Raw genomic sequence first — 22,515 nt, forward strand, 5'->3', positions numbered from 1 at the left:
ACAAAAACCATGAATACACCCACAAAAACCATGAATATACCCACAAAAACCATGAATACGCCCACAAAAACAATGAATACACCCACAAAAACCATGAATACACCCAGAAAAACCATGAATACGCACACAAAAACCATGAATACACCCACAAAAACCATGAATACGCCCACAAAAACCATGAATACGCCCACAAAAACAATGAATACACCTACAAAAACCATAAATACACCCACAAAAACAATGAATACACCCACAAAAATCATGAATACACCCACAAAAACCATGAATACACCCACAAAAATTCGAAAAAAACCACATGTACTCGAAGTGAAGGGTGGCGAATATAGAAGCAGGTCGCATTTTACCAACCGCGAATAGTGAGTTCCACGAATAGTGAATAGATATCTCTCACAAAGATTGGTCTGACATTTCTTCAGCAACAGACAGACATTGGCAGCACTTGGAACTACTTACACAAGGAGCTCCTCTCTCTACAATGGACAAATCTGTTCCCTCGAGACTCCAGCTCTGCCGTCCAACATCGCTTCCTTGGAAAACAAGAGCTTGTCTATGCTACCACTGGGAACCTGCAGACAGTTAACAAGGCCTACAGTCTGTGTGGTTCTTGCTTTCCTGAGAAGAGCAAGAATCAAACAGCAGGTGAGCCTGAGATGAGGAAGAGCCAGCAGGTGAGGAAGAGACCTTCCAGTCCTTTTTTTTTCATCCTCCGAATCCTGGTGGTAACTGGTAAAAACTGTCTCAGGAACATTGTCTTCTTCATTCCCTTCACACACTAAAGAAGGAATCATGATGCTCACAGCTCATGACAAGGTGGCATGCCTGAATGGTGTCTTTACTGAAAAGGCTCAGGTTACCATTTCCTCCCTCCCTGTCCCAAATCTCATTCCCCTTACAAGTTGTTTGTTGGAGCAAGTGATTTTCTCATCTGCAAAGATGGAGAACTATCTGTACAGCCTTAACTCGTCATTAGCAACTGGTTATGATGGCATTGATTGAGTCATTCTCAAGGCCTGTACATCTGAGCAACCTGTTCCTTTTCCACTACTCTTCCGCAGATCCTTGTTTTTTAGGGTGGCCTCCCTTCATGATAGATGACCTATGTTTGACTTGTGCATGCAATAACTGCACAGAACGGCATCATTTCTGTGCTGTGTTTGAATTAGGTTTTTCTATGACATGACAAACAATTGTGAACAACTGACATATTTTTCTTGCCTCCCTGTCCAAAAAGCGAGTTCTTCCTTCAGGGAAATGTGGGGTTGATACTAAAATTCTTGATGAAAACATATCATAAACTAGAATGGCACTCGATGGGGCATATAGGGTGCAAAGGGTGCATAGAGCATTTCGGTACCACCAGAGGATGGTCGGCTCTTGACAGAGAAGTCCGAAGTGAAGGCCCGCTGGGCCGGTTACTTTGAGCGGTTGTACCAGGCTGATCCACCAGCTGTTGAGTTGGACGTCAGGGGTGTTGCAGTCACTGTTGCTGACCCTCCAATCAACTGTAGTCCACCTTAATTTGTGGAAACAGAGGCTGCGGTGAACCAGTTGAAATGGGGTAAAGCTCCAGGGATCTGTGGTATCCATGCAGAACTTCTCAAGGCTGGTGGAAATGCTGCACTCGTGTCGTTGTATGCAGTTCTTTGCTCTACCTGGAACACAGGCATCATCCCAACTGACTGGAAGAGGGGCGTTGTTGTCCCTCTCTGGAAAGGGAAGGGTGATCGCCAAGACTGCAACAACTACCGAGGGGTGACGCTGCTCTCAGTGCCGGGCAAGATCTTTGCTCGGATAATTCTTGATAGAGTTCGCCACCATCTGCTTGAGCACCAGCATCCAGGGCAGTCAGGCTTTACACCAAAGAGGTCAACGATTGACTAAAGAGGACCAAAGAGGTCAACGATCCTTGCTCTTCAGGTCCTCACCGAATGCAGACAAGAGTTTTGGCAGGGGCTGCTTGCAGCCTATGTCGATCTCTGTAAAGCGTTTGATACAGTGAATCGGGATGCCCTCTGGAGGATTCTTGGTCTTTGTGGGGTGCCACCAAAACTGATCGATCTGATGTCTGAACTCCACTCTGGTACTGAGAGTGCTGTGAGATGTGGTGGTATCGTCTATAACTTATTTCCAGTTGTTGCTGGAGTTCGTCAGGGGTGTGTTCTGGCCCCCACACTTTTCAGCACTTGTATGGACTGGATTCTGGGGAGGATGCCGGAGAGATCAAGTTGCGGTGCATCATTTGGGAATGTCAAGATCTCTGACCTTGATTTCACAGATGATGCAGTCTTCTTTGCGGAGACTTCAGATATCCTTTTGGGGGCCCTCGAAGTGCTGAATGAGGAGTCGGAGCCGCTGGGATTACGGGTTTCTTGGGTCAAAACTAAGATCCAGGCTTTCAATGACATCTTGGATGCTGCTGTCCTGTCTGTGCCTATTTGTGGTGAGGTCATGGAGAGATTCACTTACCTTGGCATTGATATTCATATCTCTGCTGGCTGTGAGTCAGAGGTCAACAGAAGTCTGGGTCGGGCCTGGGGAGTCATGGATTCACTGTATCATGGGGTGTAGCGCTGCCGGTACATGTGCGGTAGGACGAAAGTCTGAGTCTTCAGGTCCTTGGTGCTTCCAGTCTTGCTCTATGGATGTGAGATTTGGACTCTGACCAGGGATCTGAGATGGAGACTTGATTCCTTTGGTACCAGGTCTCTTCAGAGAATTGTTGGCTATCACTGGTTGGACTTTCTGTCCAACGAGCGGTTGCTGAGAGAGACTCAAATTAGATTTGTTACCTCCATAGTCTGTGAGCGTCAGCTGCGGCTGTATGGACATGTGACTTGTTTTCCTGACAATGATCCTCCTCACCAGATTCTCTCAGCGAGGGAGCCTCGTGAGTGGAGGAGGCCAATGGGCCGACCATGTGCTTCGTGGTTGTAGCAGGTTGATCGGCATCTCAAGGTGATAGGGATGGGCCAGGCATCTGCCTGTGGGATGGCCAGACGGAGGCCCCTGGAGTATCGGCAGAAAGTGGACGCAGCGATGCGCTGCTCTGGCGCATGCTCCCATACCTGACCTGACCTGACCTGACCTGACCTGACCTAATAGAGCATATACTGCTACTAGATCAAACAGTTTACGTTTTGTATCCCACTGATAGGCCAGATCTGCATCCTGACCTGAACGAAAATCTAATCGGCTTGTTTTTGTCACTGAACCAACTCATCCACCAAGTTTCGTTCGTATCCATTCACAACTTTTTAAGATATCATGCTATGTATCATTTTTAGCCCCATCTCTCAATGGTGAAGAATCACTTTAAAAATTCTAGTAGCCAGACCTAGATCATCATCAAAACGTAATCGATTCATCCTTGTCACACACCCATCTTGACCACCAAATTTCGTCCAGATCTGTGCATAACTTTTTGAGATATCCTGTTCACAGACAGACAGACAGGTGTGAAAATACAGCCTCCATCCACCTTCGGTGGTGGAGGTAAAAAGGTAGCGCCACCTACAAAAAACCCCCCTGAACCGAACAGAATAATTTGTCTCATTAATTTATGTTTCACTGTGCCCATCTTTTTGAGACTTGATAGAATGAAAATGTCCTGCTGCTGTTTGAGGTGACATCCTTATGCATTGCAGTAAGAGATATAGGAGAGACAGTGGAGACGGTGTTGGAGGCCATTATAGTTGCCAAATGAAATCTACAAGTGATATATATATATATATATATATATATATATATATATATATATATATATATATATATATATATATATATATATATATATATATATATATATCTCCCACAAATGTACCTGCAGAGTTCTTCCTTTTATGCCAAGCACGTCTGCACGCTTACATTCTATGCGGTTCTCCTGATATTTGTACGACCACAACAAAATAAAATAATAATTCACGTACCCTTGTCACAAGAAACTTAAACACCAGAGGAGCCAATTTGGCCATCTAGATCTGTGCTATTAATTATTGCCAACTTCTAGGTGTTATGTCCGTGTTCTATCTGCTGTTTTCCCAGACTCTTTCTTTTTAAATGCTGAACACCAAGCAAGGAAGCAGCACGTACCATTTTAAAGGTCTTTGGTACGACTCAGCTGGGGGTTCAAACCACCGGCCTCCGAGACTCAAAGCGGACACGCTAACCATGATACCACTGAGTCTGGTTAAAATTGTTTCTATTTATCACTGTGATGACGGCTTGTATTACCTCGCTCTTTATTTATCGAGTGGCGATTACATTGATTCAAGTGTCAAGGGGTTAATTGCTTTACCCACGGCTTATATTTTATTCATCGCCTATTCCTGGGTTTTAATCCCTGAAAGCAGATTGAGGTGACAGGTTTTTGCTTGGCTTTATCTCTCCATTGATGCAGCGACACACCGGGTGTACTTTGTCTTATTTCTAAGAGTGGGGAATTCATGAGCTTAGCTTGCCTTTTAGAGTCAACCTTTATCTCTTGGGTTTTCTCATTGATGCTGTTGGCAGTAGCATAACTGGCTAAGTGGCCTCTATGTGTAGGGGATTCTTAATTCGCTTCCTTTTTTTTGTTTTCTTAAAAAAATGCTTTTACCCAGGTTGCCTTTCTCCAAACACAGCTGGACAGGCATCGCATGAAAATGTCCAAAGTATCAGAAAGGTACTGTTTTTTAATCCCATCCTTTGTATTTAATCTTTAAAAAAAACATATATATATATATATATTTATACACAGCATTATCAATGTGCAACACTCATCAAAAATTAACCAACCTTGTGAATTGAAAAACATACAGTACTCTGATGGAAAAACTCACAAACACCATTCCTTTGGCTGATAGATGTGTGGAAATGCTACGTCTTGTTTTCAGCTGCTTCGGTGTACGATGTAAAAATACAGTATCATCCAAACTTCAATGGCGTTCCATGATTCGTATTTCTTTTTATTCGATCTCACTACACAGCACACTCACCTCTAACCTGTCCAACCTGGGTTCAAATCCCGACTCAGCTATAAACTCTCCTGCTGTTTCACAGGCAGGACGATTCATCAGTGTGTGTGTGTGTGTGTGTGTGTGTGTGTGTGTGTGTGTGTGTGTGTGTGTGTGTGTGTGTGTGTGTGTGTGTGTGTGTGTGTGTGTGTGTGTGTGTGTGTGTGTGTGTGTGTGTGTGTGTGTGTGGTCCCTCGGATGGACATTAAATTGGCGTTCCGTCTGCCAGTATTAGTTGGTGGAAGTTAAAGACCCCATGGTGGCCGTTTGTGAAGAGTAGGCGAGCTATCGCGGGCACTCTGAACAAATTACAAATTCCTACTCCAACCTACAGGGAGCACTGCATCAACGGCACAGCTGCACCTCAGAAAATTATGCTACCTGCAGTCACATGTTGCGTACGAAAGAAGAAAACCACACAGTATTACAATTATTTTCTGCTGTTTCTCAAAATATTGACGATTACTACCGATTATGCCAATTCAGGCGTGGTACGGTGAGTTCACTGCTTTCAGCACACTGCGATTTAACTCTTCAATTTGATGCTTGCCTCATCATGGGTGACCTCCATTAAACTGAACGAAATAAGTAAATGCTTTCTCAATTGACCAATATCATATTTTGCAACATCTCGTCTGCATCGTCACCTAATTACACTACTCTGGGATCTTTTGCAGTGGTGGCTGTCAGAGATTTGGAACTGTGATAAGTTTTGCCATTTTGGTTTTCTACGTCCGCTAGTCTTCTTTATAGTTTTATCAGACATGTCGCATTTGGCCACTTCATCCTGTTTTACATTTTAATGTCAATTTTTTTTTCGTTCATTTGTCTTACCTGACATTTAAAGTTGATGAGTGCAGTTGGCATTTTAGAATATTTGCCTTTTTCATCTGATGAAGCCAGTAGAGCACACAACCAATGTTTTAATATTGCTGGTTGTTCTTGTTTTTTGGATTGTAAAATATACATATCACAAATTGATTTTACATCCATTGCTCAGTTTCTCTTTCTCAAGTCAAAATGGGATATATTTATTAAACATGTCTCCACAAAACACTGAATTCAATTATTCGATCATCCTTCTTAATCGTGTATCCATCGTGAACAGACAAGTATTCACCAATGCATTTGTTTTTCTACAACTTATTGGTCAATATGCACTATGTCATGAATCATGGAGAATGCTTTTCATTCAAAATCATCTTTAATATCTGTGGTGGTGAGTTTCCTTTGATCTCTGCACCCTATGGTATCCCCACTATGTTTTTGTCTCTTCTGAATAATTACATCACAGCTTTTTGTATGAAGACCAATCATTGCAAAAATTATTGAGGCAAGAAATTGTGAACTGTTCTAACACAACTCGATTTAATTCGTTCAGAACTCCTAAATTAAATTTAGACACACCAGATTTCTGCTTACATTTTAAACATAAATTTGTCTTCTTCTGCTGCTACTGCTACTGCTACTACTAGTACTAGTACTACTACTACTACTTTAATGGCCAAGCCTGACGTTTGACTGAATATGATTTGGCCAGGAAATTTTAATTTGTTCAGGGTGCCAGTGATCACTCACTCGCTCTTCGCGAAAGACCCTGGGATTTTTCCTGTCCACCAACGGCCAGGGCTGGCGGACGGGTCATCCGCCTTGCTGTCCTTCCAATGGACGGCAAATTTGGATTTTCTATGAGATTGAATGGTTGACAGCTGATTTCTGGTTATTTAACTGATGCTATGCTGACAGAAAGCAGAACTTTGTGCAAAATAATATTGGTACTACACAGGCAGCAGCCAACAAATTTGGTCATGCATTCTTTTAATGTTTTTTTTTTCCCCAAATTCTCCATCATTATAATTTTGCAAATCAATTTCAGGTTAGTTTTTTATATTTTTTTTTCGAAAATAATTTTCGGGTTGTTTTTATATTTCTGTCCATCTTAAATATCAATTCTGACCAATGTTACATTTATGCCCTTTATTGTCACGTTTTATGACCTTTATTTAAGTTCTAAAATCAATAGTTGCTCTACAATCAATGTCATTATGACTGGCTAAAAAGTAGTCATTAATTGAATTATGTCATGGTGTCATTTTCATCAAAATGATTGTAGATGGGAAACTGGCTTTGTATCCTTTCTTGGACGGCCTTCTCCTCCATTGTGTCGTGTTCCTGTTGATGCTTCTTCAAAATGTCGTCTTTGTTTTTTTGCCCAATTCACCTTTTTGGATACATTAAATATCGTGAAGCTTAGGAATGATATTTCGTTACGCAATAATGCAAGTCATTCATGTAAAGATGTTTTTAACTGCAAAAGGCATATGAAGGGCAGTAGTTTTAGTAGTAGTAAACAGGTGAATTTTTAAGTTATGATAGACCAAAGGCATCACCAGATTTCTGTTTGTGTTGTCCTGCCAATGTTTTATGTGCCTGATATATTGCTCGATTCCAGTTGTTGTGAATGGCATTGAGAGGTTGCTTGGGTTGTGCTTTAATTTCCACGTCTGCCCCATAGTTTGATTGCTTACACGGAGCAGTATGGGGATTATGACCCCTTCCTTTGCATTCCTGAGCCATCCAACCCGTGGCATACAGATGATGTGACTCTTTGGGACACTGAAGCCAGGTAGTTAACTTTTATATTCTTCAGAATGCCATCCCTTCGATTTTTCTTTCATTTTTCATCTGATCCATGCATGTAAGTATGCAAACTGAAAAGTGGGTTTTTATATATTTTGATTGATAATATAATTGATGGGAGATGGAATAAATAAATTGCATTTCACTCCCCAACATTCCTTTTTCTTTTTCTTTTTAACTTCATTGTGACTTCAGCAAGGAGCCAAGTCAGTCACGTGTACGACTATGGAGTTTCTCGATAGAGGCTGTACTCAAGGACCCAGTGGGTCGAGATCAATTTCTGAAGTTCCTGGAATCTGAATTCAGTTCAGAAAACCTTAGGTAAGTGACATCATTGTTGGTCAGTAATTGATTACCATATGAATTATTATTTTGTCTGAAATATAATTATTGCTGTGAATCCAACAGTGCTGGTGCCTTACAATAATTCAGTTTAACGAGTTTAATTAGCTTGTCTTGTATGCTCCAACTTGTGCTTCATTGGGAGCATTATGTGTCACCACTAATGAAACATTGCTCATAATTATGACTTTTTGCGGAGCAGGTTCTGGCTGGCGGTGCAGGATTTGAAACGACGGCCACTGCGTGAAGTCCCGGCACGGGCGGCAGAAATCTGGCAGGAGTTCCTGGCACCTGGCGCACCAAGCGCCATCAACCTCGACTCGCGCAGCTACGACCGCACACAGCAGAATGTCCGAGAACCTGGCCGTTACACATTTGAGGATGCTCAGGTGTGCAGATGACCTTATTTTTTTGGTTTTCTTTGGCTTAATCATTGTGACCCGAAGCTTGAGGTTAATTTTAATACTTTATTTTTATGCCCCATTTTCCACATTCCTATGAAAACTGATTTGCATTGCAAATGTATTACCAATTTGACCATATACAGTATTGCAGTACTAGAAAATGGATTGTAAGGTGTGTGTGCGCGCACGCGCTTTAAAAACGTTCTTGTAATATGGAACTTTCTAAATGACATGAATCCAAACGACACCCTTTCGCACATGTGCTGTAAGTGCATTTTCATGACTTGCTTATGTTCACGCTGGCACTTTTAACCTGCCGTTGCTCACACAAAATATAAGTTGAATATTCTTTTAAACATAATGTTCAGCATTTAAGTGAAAAAGTGACAATTTTAAAGTGGTTAACCATAATTGTTGTGTCCTTGATGCAAATTTGACTTGGGGAAATATAGGAAATGCGAGAAATATCCGCGAATGAGAGATGTTGAGTTCCTCCCATTACCTGTTAATACAAGCAAGTGGCAGCAGTGGAAAACAAACACACACACACACACACACCAGACAAACTTCTGATGAAAATCTTCACAGAAATGATGTACCATCACTTAACACAAGAAGGAGGCCTAGAGGCAGAACAGAAGGGATACAAAAGAGGATGCTACGGAACAATAGACACTCAAAAACTGTAAAATGAGAAGAACCAAATTGTCCACAGCCTGGATAGATTACAAAAAAAGCTTTTACAAAAAATTACAAAAAGGATTACAAAAAGATAGATTACATTCATAGATGATGCAATGCATGTATTTGTACAAGATCAACCTCCAAGTAATCAAACTCATTGAGAAAGCAATGGAGTTATGGAACACCACATTGATACGACTGCAGCACTCAGAAGGAAAGATTGAAATACCAGGAGTGAAGATACATTGCAGGATCTTACAGGGTGATGGCCTTTAATTGTCTAATCGCACCCCCCTTTCTCTCGGGTCGTCTTCCAAGTATTTTTGACTTCTTTTAGAAGCTTCGTGAGCCATTTTAACTAACAATCCTTATCTCGCACATACGATATACTTTAAGGTGCCCAAAACACCAGTTTCTCAGGGTTTCTGCGCCTGCGTGCTGAGCATTCTGGGGTGGATTACATCATTTCCAAAGCCACATGTTATATTCTTGCATCAGTACAACAAAGACCAACCTTTTATTTTTAAATATACTTCAGTACTTTTGCATTGCAGGGGAAACACATGAGGGGCACGTATCGCATATGCACCCCTTGGGGGCTCCGCCCACCAAACGGTGATTCGCCATTAGACAGGTTGGGGAGGTCCCAATCCCGTTTCATGCCCAGCTGGAGCTCATAATGTTACGAATTTTGGCCCGTCCGGCATGCGATCGGCGACGTAACTCGAATCGCTACGCGTTGCCCACCAGAACGGACAATTCAGTCGTGACCCTCCGGGAACTACCGCCAGGAGCCAGTCACGGGTGGGGGTTTAACCTCACCACGATCGTGCCAATTGCCCACCCGCGCAGGATAGGGTTGCTCGCCAAATTCGACCGACCTAAGTACCTGCGCGAGTGGTCGACCAGGCGATCGTACCTCGCCGCAGGTCGACTTCGGACACGAACCGCTTAAGCGGCTCGTTCCGTGATGCAAGGATAACCGAGCGGAGTTATCGTCGACCTCGACGGTTCAGATTATTTATTGGGTGTCTACACCCACTACCAATCCCTTACGTGATGCAAGATGGAACTTTCAACGGAGGGAAAGGACGCAACGAAACGGGAAAACAGTTCAACAAGCAAGCACCTTTATTTCACACACACAACACACGCACGTAAGGAAGTAATGCAATGTGCAGCAAAAGCAAAATGCAACAAAAGCAAAAACACTACTACCGACTATAATTATTAACAACACTTAAACAATTATACTTGTCGGGACTCTGCGCCACATCATTCATTCAAAATAAACAGGAAAGACCTCCCCATAGGCAGGGAGGTAGACGGGGTCCGTGGACCAAATGTGCGCGGAACCTGGAGGAGCGGCCAGGTCCACGAGACCAAAAAGGTCTTACCCGTGTCCTCATGACGCGATGGCGGGCAAGCCGCAATATCAGCGCAGCTGCGCCCCGGCTCCGTGCCCCTGGCGTGGTCGGTGAACCCTCTCCGGCGTGCTCCGCGCAAGCACGGTTTGGTCAGCACCATGGTTAGGGTGGGGAATGAACGGGGCCACCGGCACTATCTCAGCGTGGATTGGGGGGGGGGATTGTTGATGCGCAGGGTCGAGCGAGGTGAATGGCTGGCTGGCTTGGTCGCTTGTGAAAGCGAAGGTGGCTCGAGTCCAGCGATGAGACGACACCAACGACGAGACGAGCCCAGCGACGAGACGACACCAACCACGGGAAAAGCGACCCCCACACTACAACGACTTCCACATAGACTCGCGTTTTTTATAGACCGGGGGAGGAGCCTGTATGCAGATTTTAGGATCAAAATGCGATTGGAGGCGGGGCCACGCACCCTCTGTTCAGCCATTGGTGTGGCAAAAAGGGGCGTGAGCCTCTTTTGATCCGAATTCCTTCCTGAGAGGAATTCACATCCATCGCGCTTGGAGGCGGGGCCACACCGCCCAATGCTCGCCCATTGGACGGAGGAAAAGGGGCGTGAACCTCCCCTGATCCGAATTTCTCTCCCGTAAGCAATCCACATTCATCGCGCTTGGAGGTGGGGCCACACCGCCCGACACTCTCCCATTGGACGGAGGAAAAGGGGCATGAACCTCCCCTGATCTGAATTTCTCTCCCGTAAGGAATCCATTGCACTCGCGACTTGCTGTGTTCGGCAGCAATCACCGAACGGCTTCGGACAGTACGACGTTCAGTGTTGACTGGTGTGGTGTCGATGGTTGTGGAAGGAGAAAGGCGAAGGTGGTGGGGGGTTTGCTGTGGTGGTTTGGTGGTTGGCGGGCGTCGTTTGGGAATGGCTGTGAAGCGATGTTTGCGGGATGGAGTTGTGGAGGTAAAGAGGCGAAGGTGGTGGTGTTTGAGTTGTTGGTGGCTTAATGGTCCAAAATAACGACAGAGAAAGAAAAATGGCTAACTCAAAGCGTCGCAGCCCGGATGAATTGCACATATTCCCTCTAAACAACAGGTGTGGGCTAACTACACATGAACTTATCGATATATCTTACCTGAGGACCCTTTATGGTGTATTGCGAATTTCCACAGCCATAACAATATTTTACTAATTTCCCACCAATGGCAAATAAGATGGAATCCCCACGCTGATAACACTGGACAACAAAGATTTTGCTACTGGGGTGGAAACATATGTTCTAGACTAAATCGAGTATGCTGATTCTGAATCTGAAGTCAAAATTTTCTCAGCACGTCAGGATTTTGAGTTATACATATGGTCCAATTACAGTAGCTTGCCTTGGTGGGTGATTTTGAGTGATAAATTATTATTGTTTGTATTTTTGGTTTCAATTATAGCAACACAACTTGTAGGATATTATTTTTCATAAAAAGAGCTTGAGAATGCACTTTACATTATTAAAAAATGGATGAAAACTCACCAAGGTATGAATTTTAAGTAAAATTTTCCACACGACATTACAATTTTTAAGTAACTCTAACCTTTATGAAAAACTTTGGAAAGGCATTGGATCATGACGGTAATGGCTTCCAATATCTCAGAGAGAAGTTTGGTGCAGAGAAAACTGATGCTGAACTCAAAGCAGGCATTTTCGTTGGGTCCCAGATCCGAGAACTGATGTGTGATCCCGAGTTCAAAAATAAACTGAACCCACTTTAGTTTGCAGCATGGGAAGCATTTGTGCTGGTTGTGCAGAAGTTTCTTGGGAACCACAGAGCTGAAAAGTATGTGGAATTAGTGGACAACATGCTAAAGTCCTATCAGTGAATGGGCTGTAGGATCTCTCTCCGAAAAAGCACTTCTTGTATTCTCATCTTGATTTCTTCCCACCTAATCTGGGTGAGGTAAGCGATGAGCATGGCGAAAGGTTCCACCAAGACATTTCCGTCATGGAAACTAGGTATCAAGGCCAGTTCAACCTGAACATGATGGGTGATTACTGCTGGTCCCAACAACGGGAGATCAATTCCCTACACAAGCACAAGAGCAAGTGTCTCACACACAACTTCAAGTGTTGTTTCTGAATCACTCACAATGGGGTAGATTTCCCTCTCATGTTTACACCGTTCCAAAGATTACCATGTTCTAATGTTTTATTAACTTCTTTTTCTGCAACTTGTTTATGTTCTTGGTTTGTATACTACACATTATACACAGAGATCAATCGTTGTAATCTAAATATGACGTGAAAGTAATTACTAAGCACTGATATTAGATGTGCAATGTTGGGATCTACAATAATAAAGTATCTAATGTAGCATGCTGGGTATCATTAATACATCTCCGTATTTTGAAAACCTGACGTGCTGGCTAAATTCTGACTACAGATTTGAAATCAACGGGCCAGATTTAACCAAGAACACCTGTGTTTCCCTTAGTAACAGACAAAAACTTTTTTTTGTTGCCCAGTGAATTAACAGATTTATTAACGTAAACAACAAGGAACTTGTGGCAGCAATAATCACACAACACTTCAATAAAGTACTGGATGTAATAACACAAGGTACAAATTGTGGCAGGCCCTAATTATCACTTTCGATAAAAAATAAACCCCAAATACGGCTGTAAACCGATACAAAATGGAGAATTTTGGGGATTGCGCAAAGCAAAATAAGTGAACCTGGAAGTAAAGAGAATCTATAAGGATGATAGCAATGAGAGGAGAAAGTATTAGCACCTTCTTGATGATGACCAGTAGGAGATGGACTTTGGGGTGGATGCCAGCCAGCAGTCCTATGATAATATGTATATTCATGCTCCAGTAACTCAAGCCTCATCAATCTTGCCTCCAGTGGTGCCATGCTCTGGCCTCCCCTCCAACCAGCACGTGACCCAGAGAGAGAGGGGAGGGGGGGGAGGGTTGGGGGTAGAGCCCTTCCCTCCACTCAGCTCCTTATTTCCCCGAGCCGCATGACGGCCCACAGCTATGGAGGTGTACTGTAGCGCACTTTACTGATAGATCTGCACTGATGTTCAACCTGGCGGTCTTTGAACTTCGGGATGACATCAGTCTCCACTGGGGAAGAATTTGGAATAATCCATAATCGTTAACCAAGGAGGTCGTGGGGGGGGGGGGTGGGGGGGATGAGGGTGATCCAGGTTCAGGGGATAATGCAACCCTTCTTGCTAAATATATAATTTATACCTTACCTCTTCACACAAATGCATTCACTTGTGGGACATGACATTTTGTGTTCCAATCACTTATGCACAAAATTACACACAGGGGTTCCCACTCCCACTCTCCCAACTGCCTCCCTCCCAGAAAACTCACTCACATTTGGAAGGAAAATGTGATACTGGCTCAAAACTACAGACAAAAGAGGTAACATCTGTAACCGTTTCACTGGTTAATTCGAATGCTTTAATGAACGATTTTAAGCCCCATTTTCCATTTGTGGTTAACGTAATTAAATTTTTTGATGCAAGCATTTTGATGAGCCTCATTTCAGCCATTACTGAGTGAGTAATTACAACCCCAAAAAATTACAGCTGCTCCAAAATGCCTCCAAAATGAGATGTGCTTTTATCAGCCTTGCAGTATCCTCACTTCGAGAGCATATACATACAATATGCAAAATATGAAGAGTTGGGTGCTAAAACTTTGGGTTTATGCCATGAACGATGTCCAGGTAACACTCATGGTCTTTATTACCCCCATTAACCTTTCCCAACCCAACCATATTAATTGCTTGTTCCAGTGTTTCCTTCAAGCCTGGTGTTTGCTTCATGGTTAAGGTTGCTGGCTTAAGATCTCAGGGTCTTGAGTCGAGCCCCTGTCATGCCGTTAAATATCACCAAGTGGGTTGACTCAGCCTGTCATCCTTCCGAGGTAGGCAAAATGAGTACCAGCTCACTGGAATCAGGGGGCACTGCATCAGTGGCACAGCTGTGCTCCCAGCAATGATGCAACCAGCAACCACAGGCTGCATACAAAATAATGATGCTTTTCCTCTCCTCCCTCTCCTCTTTTCTTGTTCGTTCATTCCCTTGATGCTTTCCCACTGTCAGTTCTACCTTTCTTCTGCAATGAAAATAAAACACACACACACACATAATATAATTTGGAAATTGTTATTTGGAGACCAGTAGTTAATTTCACATGGAGCACCCCAATTGGAGAAGGGATTTCTGATTTTTGATGTCCACTATCAATTGCACACCAGCTACATTTCCACATGCACATCATGCTCAGAGCAACACAAGGCCTCACCTTGGGAACTGTCTTCTGAACTTCAAAACTGGACCATACTTTTATCTGAAAATGTCACAAGACCTTTTTTGACATGAGATGAGCAAAAGTATCAGGGAGACACTGTAAATACCACTATACCAGGCAGTGAGGCTTGCATGAGATATGTTTGAAGGCATGCCATTACTGCCGTTCGTGAATGAGCCATTTTCAGATCCGTGCAAAGGCCATTGTATGGTGTTTTCAAAAAGACCGCATAGTCCAAAATGCAGTATCTTTGCAAAAACATTCAGAGAAACATGTGAAATGCTCAAGATGCGTATCTGTATCATTACCCCACTCACGTGAAGCGAAGAGCAGGGTTAAGCAATCGGTTCATGTCCGTCGTTCTGTCCAGAAACGTCAGTTTTTGATCGAGGAACAACTAACTTAAATTGAACTTTATATTTTTAACATGATTCAGAGAACAAACCTGCCATTTAACAGTACTTTCTGAATTTGTCCCGATCACACATGCACAGAGAAGAGTGAGATCATTTTTTTTTACTCTGTCTACCTCCCTGGCAGTCAAACAAAGTTGAAAATCATTCCAAGCAGTACACTTCCTGTTTTTAAGGATGTCATAAAGGACACAAAGAACATGCGTGAATTACTAATGTAACGTGTTAAATAGGGTGGTGTAATAGACACTGCATCAACGCAGTAGATTTCGGGATTAATTAATTAATTAATATGACTTACAATCTTTATTTTATTTAAATCGAATTATATACTTGAACACTGTTGAACACAAATCGCCTTCTTGTCACTTCCAAGAACCTCCAGTTTTGCAGTACTTGGACATGTTAAATAAGGTGTTGTGAAAGGATGATGTATAAGACCGCTTCAGTTGCGCTAAACTTCCGGAATTTTTTTTAACGATCTTTAAAATCATGACTTTATCTCAATCGAAGTATAAACTTGAACCCTGCACGGGGTGACGTGTTCCATGAACTCTCCAGAGTCCAGTTTATAAAGTGATTATCTTCTCATGTCCTGTTTCTGTGTCAGGTTTGAGGGAATTGTATTTTAAACAAAATGGTGTCTATGCCTCTTATTGCTCAAGTTGGAAAGGATCATTTGAGTGAGAAAGATAGTAAAATATATATATATATATATATAAATAAATAAAAAGAGTATTGATTGTTAAAAATAATTAATTGTGGGTTCCTTTTTTTTGTTCTAAATCGAGGCTCATAGAAGAGCAAATTGACAAAAGTTTTAAAATAAAAAGCAACCGGGTAACAGTGAGGCCATAGTTAGATAAAACAAGCAAGGGAATAAGCTCACACCGAAATAAATGGGAGGGGAGGAAACGTAGTAAAGTGAGAGGCTCAACTGACAATGGGATATGTTTTGCTTATATTTTGGACAGTGCTATTTAAGCCTCCCCTAAAGGATAGGGGGAGGCTTAAACCCCAATTTTTAATGGTACCCCAGAGTTTCTTCGACCCACAGGAGTACTAAACATCATTTAGGTTTGTTTGTTTTTTCTGACAATGTCCGAGCTGTATCTCAGAGCCGGCTGGGACTTTCGTAATGACATTTTGCATCAATAATGGGAATAAAAAGTATGCGCAGTTGACTTTTCTTTGGACCGTGATGTAATTTTTAAGATCAGACCTAATTATAGACATTTTAACATTTTCACCATAACTTGACTAAGATTTGGCTGATTAGTACGACATTGCCCCCGAGGTAGTGTAGAGCAAAGCGCATTTTGGATTAATTTGCATCACACCCCTCCAAGATAAAGGTCAATATTTCAAATGGCTGTTTTTTGGCAATGCTCACTTTTGCCAATGCAGAATCTCAAACACTGCTTCGAGTCGACCTGCAGTGCACATAATAGTGGACCTGCAATGAAGTTGTGCACCTGATATTTAATTAGTGTTCTTCACCTACTTTTTACCTCCACCACCAGAAGGTGGATGGGAGGTTATGTTTTCACCCCTGTTTGTCTGCATGTCTGCTTGTTTGTTTGTGTGCAGGATATCTCAAAAAGTTGTAGACGGATTCAGATGAAATTTGGTGGACAGGTTGGGTGTGTGACAAGGACAAACTTATTAGATTTTGGTGAAGATCCAAATCCAGATACGAGATTTTTTTTTTCTCAAGAAAATCTTCACCATTGAGAAATGGGGCCAAAAACAATATATAGCATTATATTTCCAAAAAGTTGTGGATAAGTTATGACAAAACTCGGTGGATGAGTTGGTTAGGTTACAAGAACAAGCTGATTAGATTTTAATCCAGATCCGGCCTATCGGTGGGATACAAAACATGAACTGTTCACCCAGGCATTCTACAGAGTGCATTCTACAGAGTGCCGTTCTAGTTCAGATTGTGACCTAATTAACAAAAAACACTGTTTTGATCATAACTTGAATAATTTTTGTCCAATCTTCATGATGTTGAGTCTTATGGATAGATTATGGATGGGTACACATTTTCTTAATTTACACTGTATCCCTAAATGTTGAAGGTCAAGGTCATATGGCAGTCCGTAAAGAATATGGCCATCATTGGATCGTGGGCGCCGGGGAGGCTTAACCTTAGTCATTGCTTTGTGATGGCAAATATCTAGCTTATGCTGCTGCATTACCCTTTTTTGAAGTACATTATCTGACAAGATGCTGCAAAGATCACACATTTACCTTTGAGCTGCTGAGCCTGGGTTCGATTCCCAACGCCACTATAAAACTGGTGCTTCAGAGGCAGGGCGTTGCATCACAAACTGTGCCCTCCCTCGGATGGATGTTAAGTCTGGTGACCCATTTGCTAGCATTAGTTGGTGGATGTTAAAGATCCCACAGTCTTTTGAGAAGTATAGGTGAGTTATCTCCAGAATCCTAATGACACAAATATCCAGCACAAATGATCACCACCACAAATTCTAAATTAGTGCCACCTTTGTTGAATGTCAGGCTCACCAATTCGTGAGAGACTTGGCCCAAGAGAATTCCCTGCCTGACCCCATAAGAAAATGAAAATAATTGGGGCCCTTAAAAATATAGGGTCAACCCTTTTGAAAAGGGTCAACCCTTTAAAGACCCTTTTTGAAAGGGTCAATAGAGTGCATGTCAATTTTCTCAAATTTTACTTTTTATATTCCCGATGACAAGAAAAACAACTTCATTAAACATCTTTTCTTGCTCATTGAGAGAATTCTCCACTTATTCAACATAAACTGCACGGTATAATGATTTTCAAGTTTATTTTAGGGGTTTTGAACGAAATTCCAGATTGTGCAAACTGATGATTAGTCCGTTTTTCATGTCTCGCATCGGTAAGCAAAACAGCCTGCGAAGGGGAAAGCGTGCGGATTACTTTGATGAAAGCCGGCTCAATACCTGCTGAGCATCACACTGTCAAAACATGTTACCACATGTTCAACAAATTTGGTGTTTTCCACATCAAGCAACCTGTTTGACTTGCTAATTGCATCCCCTTGCATTTGTGCTGAAATGTCGAATGCTTTGCTATCTTCTCTTACTGCTGCTAAATGCAGGATATCCATCTCGTCGATCTAAAATTCTAACGTCGTTACATTATTTGTCCGACCGCTACTCACTCAAATAATGGTTTTAATGCACAATCGAACGTCTACTGCAGAGTTCTATCGTTACAAATCCCATTTGGTTTGACCTTGTTGGTTGTTGTGGGTATGCACTTTTTTTTTTTTGACGAGTCAAGTCTCGTGGAAGAGCTGGAACACAGAATGGATCAGGACGCAACAAAACAAAGGGAACAGCAGAAAGAAAAGGGGGAAATGCTAACAGCAGGGCCGAGGGGTAAAATAGACATAGACGGACAAACAAGGGATGCAGGATGTTATTTAGAAAAGTGATGTTATTTCGAAATATCCTACAGTAAGTGTGGACTCATGATCTGGGGATCACTTGAAAGGTTGCACAAATCCTGGGTTCAAGCTTTCCCATGAGTTTTATGCTCGAAAACATTATAAAGCCGTTTGGCTCATTATGCATGCACCATATCCATACTGAGCACTTCCACTTACTGCAAGTAGTGCTAATTGTATGTCTCACCATGAGCATGGAATTTCGTCATTGTATCAGCACACAATGGCCTATTCTTCGAACTGAGTTATCCTGCCCAGAATTGTAAACAAATAAATAAAAGTTTGTCTCTACCGGAATTGCGTATTAGACCTTGAGCGTCAGAGTCAGACTCCTACCTCTTCCTTCTATTTCACCCCCTTCATCCCCCACCATCCACATCCCCATCTAAATCCTCAACACAATCACAGTTGGCATCCCAATGATCCTTATCCCAGAAATACAATGTACTTGCTCGAGTTGAGTTGCAATGATGACATCTCTTGTAAGGGAACTCATTATGTACTTGTAAAGTCCGATGTTTGGAATATCCTCCACACAAAAGTTGTTCCTCCGTGTCAGGTGGAAATTCGAATGCAGTGCGATTCAATATGGCGCATGACTCTCCATTGTCAAGTTTCCATTTGCAACGCTGCAGGTGAGATTCCCCTTCCTCCTCATTTATTTCCCGCAACCAAAGGATAGCATGGTGCCAGATGAAGAGCTCCTTGCTGACGCCACACCAGAACAACAGTTTCAGTTGCATCCCATTCTGCTGGGTATCGAAAACAGGATCTCTGCAACACCTTCCAATTGATCAATCCAACAGTCTTTTCATGGTCACAAGTCTGAATGGTTAAGCAAGCAAGGAAGGATGTGGTTGTGAATGTCTAGAAGTTGATAGTCACCAGCCGGTGCAGTCCACGTTAACATCCATTGCTTATGGTGTGCATTTTCTTTCTGCAGACAATCAGCAGTCCTGACTTTGTCCACTTCTGCCTAAATCATTCATTCGTTGTAGCCGACCATTGCCTGTGCAGATTTCAGACGATTTGTCTCAGTGTTGATTGGACTTCACAAGTCTCCACGGGAGTTATCGCGTAATCGTATGGTATTCGTCCAATATTCACTTCATTCTTCTGAATGTGACCTCAAGGTCGACACGAATGAGAACACGACAAGCTCAATGAGGGAATCGCCTGCAATTTAACAAAAACTTGGACAATTTCCATTCACTTGAAATTCCTACATGGGATTTGTGCTGTGTACATTTTGTTAGAGAAAGTCGATTCACCTGCAATCACCTCAACTTCTGGCCACCTTGAATTCCTCAACATCAGGTTGGGTGTGTTATGAGGATTGTGTGCAACAGTGCGGATGATGGAGGTGGTGGTGCATGTGTGCCCAATGGTGGGCATTGGGTAGGGAGGGTGATCAGGGACATCGTTTTTGTCGGGGTTGAACTTGATGGTATTGAATATGTCGACTCCCCATTTTCTCACAAGGATACGAAAAATAGAGTTTTGTGTTGTTTTCGAGGGGTGGCGGTGGGGGAAACTGATGAAATGTTGGATGACATTTTGTTGGGTTGTGGGCCGGGAACATTGGTTGTGGTGCACTTGGGTTGGAGTTGGGGGGGAGGGGGGGGGTAATGATCTCGGGAGGGTCTGTTCGGAACCTTTGAAGAGGAGGTCGGAGTTTCCGGAAAAACATTTGAAGAATGTGGAATGTGAAAGTGATTTTTCTTTTTCATGCATTCTATCAAGGGTAGGTGTCAAGGTGCAGATTTTTTGCAATGGAGCAACAAATGTTAACCAGTGGTAAAGGCCCGGTCACACTTTGACGTTTTAGCCAACGTATGCCGATTTTTGAATTTTTTTTCTAAAACGCTGGCACACGTTGAATACGTTATGGGTAAGTTTTGATAACATTGAGAGCACGCTGGCATACGTCGTAGTACGTTGCCATACGTCGTTGTACGTTGGCTTTAAACGTTGTACTTTTCGGTTGTCCTCAAATTTTTTCATGCTTGAAATTTCACGACGTATGCCGGCGTATGACTCACACGTTCCGCTACGCTGGCCACAAGTTGTATGCACGGTCTGCGATCGTTGACAGACGTCAACACATGCTACTTGTAAGTTAATCATAAGTTGAGACACGCCGAGGTAGTGTTTAGAGTACCCGAAACTTATTTCCTACCTATGATTAACGTGTTGTTGGCACGTTACGCGATCGTTGCCACACGTCGACAGACGTTACTTTTAAGTTACTCATAGGCTGAAAGACGTCGGTATAATGGATCGTCCTTGCGTCAGCGTCCACGGCCACGACCAGGACACTTATTTGCAGCATTCTTCAAACTTTTCTTCGGCATGATGAGGATGTTCACACTTCGATGTCTAGCTTGGCTATGATTCCAATTGTCCATCGGCAGCGTCTATTTAAAATAGTCGAGTTTGAGCGTTTTAACACGTTCAGAAGAAACGCTTCAAATTTCAAAACCCCAGCGTCAAAAAACAAAGGCGAGTGACAGCAATTTAAATCGTTCATTATAAACAATGAAAATAGCTGAGTGGTACCGTTTAAAAGTCGTTGAGTGTAAAAAAAATCCAATTGTTGAGCGCAAGCGTCTACTTTCAATAGTGGAGATGCAGCCATTTAAATCGTTGAGTGGCAACCTATGAACCTACCCGTGGACACGCGGACGCAAGGAGGATCCATCATAACCCACACCCTCCCCCTCACACTCACCTACTACTGCCAACATGAACAAACTACTACTAATACTAATACTAATAGTAATACTGATACTGATACTGTTACTGCTGACATGGACATCGACTCAAAAAGGAACTCGAAAACACTGTTGGGTTCCCCTTTTATATACCAATTCCCAAAATCGCTGGGAACACGTCTTTATATGGCAGTTGTAAATTAGAAACACGTTCATTTATTTTTTTTGTCGACCGGAAGACGTCATTGGAATACGTCTACATACGTCGATGTGTGTTGGGACTACGTAAAGAATTGGTTCAAAGCACGTCAAACACAAGTTAGAAATAAGTTTCGCGTAAAAAAGACATTACCGCGACGTGTTTCGACTTATGAGTAGCTTATAAGTAGCCTTTGTGGACGTGTGTAAGCGTCCACATATCGTGTGTAAAACTTATCCCCATCGCATGCGAACGTGTGTCAAACGCCGAGTACGTCGTAAAATTTTGAACATGTTCAAAATTTCTTGACGTACTCTACTTACTATGACTTATGATAGCGTATTTAGCGTTCTACTCGCGCATACCAAACTTACCCATACCGTATTCGACGTGCCCCAACGTTTTAGACACACTTTTTGTTACGTCGGCATACGCTGGCAAGATCGCCAAGGTGTGACCGCGATTTTGACCCTTCCATTTCTACGGCAGTTATGATTCGAATCGTTGTGCGTCAGCCTTTTAATAGGCTACGCCATGACATCGTCGGCGATGCGTGCAACGCGCTATGCCTAAGTTAGACTATCGTTGGGCATCGGTTGTGTAGGCCGACAACAGGTTCAGCATTCGTTGGTATAAGTTATCTATAACACAACGAAACGTTCTGTGTAGTTACCAATGCGTTATACATAAGACCAAGTCGCTATGAATACGTCCGAATCTTTAAAAAAAAACATCAAAAGTTCAACGTAAGCCAGCGTTTTACATAAATTTTAACACGTTGCCATCGTTGGCTAAAACGTCAAGGTGTGACCAGGCCTTAAGAGAGGTCTTGTGATGGGGGGGATTGGGTATTGGAGGGTTTTGTGAATATGCGGAGATTCGTGCATTGCCATAGTGAGTGGAGGCAGACAGGTAGCAGGGTGTTCAATCGAAGATTCGTGGTGTGGC

General features: G+C 42.7%; 1 protein-coding gene across 3 annotated transcripts in view; it reads left to right on the forward strand.

Moving 5' to 3' along the window:
• Window positions 1-22,515, forward strand: part of LOC147032477 (regulator of G protein signaling 7-like) — a 323,631-nt gene that overhangs the window by 283,850 nt on the left and 17,266 nt on the right. For all 3 annotated transcript variants that reach the window (XM_085870131.1, XM_085870132.1, XM_085870133.1), the window contains exons 11-14: window positions 4,620-4,681; window positions 7,528-7,638; window positions 7,848-7,973; window positions 8,197-8,383. In XM_085870131.1, coding sequence (XP_085726257.1) covers window positions 4,620-4,681; window positions 7,528-7,638; window positions 7,848-7,973; window positions 8,197-8,383 — 486 coding nt within the window. The remainder of the gene's footprint in view (window positions 1-4,619; window positions 4,682-7,527; window positions 7,639-7,847; window positions 7,974-8,196; window positions 8,384-22,515) is intronic.

This window comes from Eptatretus burgeri, chromosome 2 (genome assembly GCF_056783735.1).
Source record: "Eptatretus burgeri isolate ZD-2024b chromosome 2, Ebu_testis_v1, whole genome shotgun sequence".
In the NCBI taxonomy this organism is placed as follows: Eukaryota; Metazoa; Chordata; class Myxini; order Myxiniformes; family Myxinidae; genus Eptatretus; species Eptatretus burgeri.